The sequence below is a fragment of the Lathyrus oleraceus genome, chromosome 1 (assembly GCF_024323335.1).
Source record: "Lathyrus oleraceus cultivar Zhongwan6 chromosome 1, CAAS_Psat_ZW6_1.0, whole genome shotgun sequence".
In the NCBI taxonomy this organism is placed as follows: domain Eukaryota; kingdom Viridiplantae; phylum Streptophyta; class Magnoliopsida; order Fabales; family Fabaceae; genus Lathyrus; species Lathyrus oleraceus.
The window spans coordinates 399,706,335-399,711,479 of NC_066579.1; the positions used below are offsets into that span (position 1 = coordinate 399,706,335).

At 29.7% G+C, this 5,145-nt stretch overlaps 1 protein-coding gene across 1 annotated transcript; it reads right to left on the reverse strand.

Moving 5' to 3' along the window:
- Positions 1-642: 642 nt before the first annotated feature.
- On the reverse strand, positions 643-2,506 carry LOC127074887 (berberine bridge enzyme-like 8). Its single transcript, XM_051016301.1, has one exon. It carries the CDS (start codon positions 2,428-2,430, stop codon positions 820-822), a length of 1,611 nt encoding a protein of 536 aa, XP_050872258.1. The 5' UTR covers positions 2,431-2,506; the 3' UTR covers positions 643-819.
- Between the last annotated feature and the right edge of the window lie 2,639 nt (positions 2,507-5,145).

Consider the following 5,145-nt stretch of genomic DNA (forward strand, 5'->3'; position numbering starts at 1 on the left):
AAATAAACAGTTGAAAAATTTCACAGATATATCTTCGGAATTTCCTACAACTCAAAAGTTACGTCAATGATGTCAATACACCTCATGCAATGTCAAAAATTTTATTTTGATCATCATTTTCAGACAACAAATATCTAATATAATATGTCTAAATTATCTTAAATGTTATTTCTACTTATTTATAACTCTAATCTTTGATTTCTATTTATTCATTTTAAAAAATAAATATTTCTTGACGGCCTTAAAGAATAATGGTAATTTGCTTGTTCTAATGTAATGTGAGCTTATGGGATTATCGCTTTGCTCGTGTGTAAGCAATATGACACAAACGGAATTATTAAAAGCACGTTAATTACACAAGTTGATCAACCTCTGAATTCTTCACAAAACTCTTAAGTCTTTGCCTCCATTTATTGTCTTCATAAGTTGACTTCCAATATTAATTAGATTAATAGACACGATATTAATACTTATATTCTTCTAATGAGGTTTAATCAATCTCATCATAAACAATAGATGGTTCTAATTAGAAGCTTTAGTATCATATATCAATGTAAAGAAACAAACACTTGAACATTAAATTTGAACTCCACCATTTAAATATTAGTTATTAAAATGTTATATTAATAGTTAGAGGTTAAATTCCTTGAAAACAAAAGGCAAATTTTAATTCATTCATTATCAAACCAAACCAACTTACATTAATATATACATTATATTAACTTATTAACTGGTATTTAACATCCAGTTTTATTTCCACAATCAAACTTATTACTATTTAACAAACAATTAACAAGAAATTAATAACTAACCATCATTCTAATTCTTCCTATAAGGCAAAGTAGGGATACTTTGTTCATTCCTAAAGAAATTATGAGGATCAACCTTAGTTTTAATTTCCACCAATCTATTAAAATTATCCTTAAAATATTCAACTCCATAAGCTTTCCCTTCAATGTAACTATTCTTACCATTATGATTAATTCCCAAATCAAGATCCTTATAATTAAGAAAAGCTTCTCTTGGATTCTTGGACACAAAAGGTGTCATATATTTGTGAAGCTTTCGAGTCAAATTTATGTAATGCTCAGCAACATCTTTCCCTGCCTTGTTCCAATTTGCTTGATATTGAACCTTCCATAAATTTCCAGCTCTATGAGGAAAAGGTGTTTCTGTTGATGAAATCTCAGCCATTTTTCCACCATAAGGATTGAAATATAATATTGCATCTTCCAACTCAATCATCTTCTTCCAAATCCCTTCCAAACCCTCCTTCGAAATCGGCTTCTTTACGTAATCAGATTTTCTTTTCAAATAATTCAACGATTGCGGTTGACGATCAAGCAAAATCTCAACCGGTTCCGTAATGTTGATATTAGTCCAAAACAAAACCGATTGAAGCCAACTTGTTTCAATGCAATCACTTTGCTTTAAACCCAACTGAGGAAACTTTTGATTCATTAGTGAAACAAGAGTTTTTGAATCACCAAGAAATAAAGATATAAAAGTAGCCCTAATAGTCTTTGCACCATTTTGTGTACCATTTTTTGTAACATTTACAACATCAATAATAAGCCTAATGAATAGGTCATTATCAATAGTTGGTGCTACATGTTGCCAATTATAAACTATGTCACTTGCATTTTCTTCCAAAGTTTTTCTAATTTGAAAAACAGTTACTATCTTAGGAATTTTAACTAATTTTATTTTATAAGAAAGAACAACACCAAAGCTAGCTCCACCACCACCTCTAATAGCCCAAAAAAGATCTTCACCCATTGATTTTCTATCTAACAACTTACCATTAACATCAATTATTTGTGCATCAATAATATTATCAACAGAAAGACCAAACTTTCTCATCATATTACCATATCCACCGCCACTTAAATGTCCTCCGACACCGACGGTAGGGCAAACACCGGCCGGAAAACCATGAGTTTCACTTTTTTTATTGATTCTGTAGTAAACTTCACCGAGGGTCGCGCCGGTTTGAACCCAAGCTGTTTCATTTCCTATATCAACATCAATAGATCTTAGATTGAACATGTCTAAGATAAAGAATGGAACTTCAGCTACATAAGAGACACCCTCATAGTCATGTCCTCCACTTCTGATTTTCATTTGCAAGTTGTGCTTTTTAGCACAAATGATTGATGATTGTATGTGGGAAACATGTAATGCTGTTATTATGAGAAATGGTTTTCTTGTGGTTGATGTGTTGAAACGAAGGTTTCTTATGTAGGCTTGTAAAACTGAAGAGAATAAGGAATTGCTTGGCGTGAAGATTGATGAAGTTATAGGGTGTGAAGGTTGTGAGTGGTTCACTAGGCAATGGATAAAAGTGTTGTGAGGTGAATTTGTAGCTGAAGTTAAGCATGAGAGAAATAGTAACGCAAAAGTGGGAGATAATAATAGTGCAAGTTTCATATTTGCTTCTTTTTCTTAATGATGTTGGTGTAATTGTAGTAATAAAGAAAAGAGGATATAAATATTGAGTTTTTTGGGCATGATATGTAGTGATATTTATAAGGATCTCTAGGGTTGAATAAACTGTTGAAGAATAAATAAGAATATGATATAGGTTACCTCAATTTGACCAATATGAATATTTAGAAAAATAATATAGATAACGTGACTTAGTCATTCCTTGACTTTGCAAAAATATGATTTGTCAAGATTATCATATGATTTCCATACGTTTATATATATATATATATATATATATATATATATATATATATATATATATATATATATATATATATATATATATATATATATATATATATATATATATATATATATATATATATATATATATATATATATATATATATATATATATATATATATACTTCTCTTTCTTCTTTATCCTTTAAAAGAGGTGATTTAAATAAAAAATTTACAGTCATTCAATTTATCGTTCAAGTAGCTTTCATTTAAATTGTTTCTGTTTTAATTTATTTTGGTGAAATCTAAATTGTGGGATAACATTAGAAATCGCATCAGATAATTTTAATAATATTTATTAAATTTTTTATTTATTAAAATTAAATTTTTAAAATCTCAAAATTCTATATTTTAATATAATAAAAAAATATTTTTAAACCTTATAAAAAGTGCAATTCAAATATAACAACAACAATTAAGTCTTATCCCAATAAATTAAACGATCTATATGGATCAACTTTCGTCGTAATATTCTAATGAAGATCACGTTTTTATCTAAACCGTTAAACTCAAGATCTTTAATTTCTCTTATATTTTTCAAAGTCTTCCTCATTTCTTACTGTTTGACTTTTCTCCATTTGATATATTTTCCTTAACATAAAATTTACAAGTCTTCTCTCTATATGTTCAAGCCATTTAAGTCTATTTTCCACCGTCTTTTCTAATCTTATCATGTCTAGTCGTACCACATATTCAATGCAAAATCCTCATTTAATATACATTTACTTTATTCTTGTGTTTATTCTTAACCTACCAATATTTTGTCACGTACAACATCACAAGTCTTACCACAATCTGATAAAATTTCTCATTCAGGTTGAGCAATAATTTTGTGTAAAACCCCTGAAGCCCTCCTCCATTTCAGTCACACAAACTTGAAATTGATATTTTATCATTGCTATGTAAAAAGCATATAATGACGGTTGCAAAACACATACATGACGGATGTACATCCGTTGTAAGGTAAGGTGTGATTGTATGTATGCTGGTTTCCACAACAGACGTTTGACCGTTGTTATAAGTTAAGTAGCGTGCTACTTATAACAGCGGTTGAATTAAACAATCACTGTGATATTATTTGTTTTTTTAACCTGGATATTCGTATCAGACCAGAAATAAAAATACACCGATTTGTGAGTGAATAACCTTAGAAATAATACTATCTTGTTGTCTTGGTGTCTTGACTTTAAACACCTATAATTCCAAATAAATATAGTTGTGAATGAATAACCTAGAAATTATAACTTATAATAAATTATAAATGAAGAATATAAAATACTTACTTGTTATTTTTTCCACATTCCTTCTTGATGTTCTTCATATGAAATAGGCACTTGTGTTGCGTAAGAACAAAAATCTACACACAGAACATAAAAAAAAGAGATAAGAGAGAATCTGAGTAAAAACAGAAATAAAATATTTACGAAATCTCAATGACTGGAGAAAAAGGTAAGAAACTTTCCACAATATTCAAGATAGTCAAAGTCAGATTCTAAAAGGCAAAACTTCCCAAGATGCATAGTCTTAAAGGCAGATTGTACGTTATCCATGATTTTTTCTTATAGAAACAGATGTTTTCATAACCATCCAGATCACATAACTCTTTAGCTAAAATGGGTAAATCAAAGCAGTATAAGTGTAACACCCTGAACCCCGGATAATAGATTTTAAATAAAACTAACAGGAAAATGATGTTACTCCATCATAAATACTTCATAAATCATAAAACAACAGATGTTGCACAACGGAAATTTATTTAGAAACACCATAAAACATGTCTAAATAGAACTGAATCAATACATCATAATCAAAATCTCATAATAGTTTATTACAAACAAATCAAAGTAATACAAACGAACGCCCTTATCCCCGATGTTACATATCAGAGCATTCTTATTCGAAAACTAGAATATACGGAAGATAAAAGTCCGATGAGTGGTAACAACCATCTCACCGCAACAACGAACCTCAGTCCTACTAATCACCTGTGCAAAGCACACCACAAAATGAAGCAAACAAGAAATGGGTGAGAATATACTTACATATAGTAATGGTGAAAGTTTCAGCAATAGTATGATAATCGAGAAATGATAATTCACTCAAAACATGAACGATAATCACGGAATCACAAACACAAAATACAACATCGAAACAATCATTTATCACAAGACACATTAATGTATGCAAGGCTAATGTTCACTAACTCCATCACCTAAATGTGTGTGGTACCAAAGTATTATGAACATCAGAGGTATGTTATTGATATCATCCATCATCGTAAAAATTCTTCGGCCCCTCAACTGAACCGACGATCCCCACCATAGGATATGTTGAGACATACCTTTAGTCCCTCAAATAGACTAACGATCTCCACTATAGGATTTGAGGCCACCCAAAAATAGACTAAAGTCT

Excerpts from the sequence above, each read along its gene's own strand:
- LOC127074887 (XM_051016301.1), bottom strand. The coding sequence starts at position 2,430 with ATGAAACTTGCACTATTATTATCTCCCACTTTTGCGTTACTATTTCTC.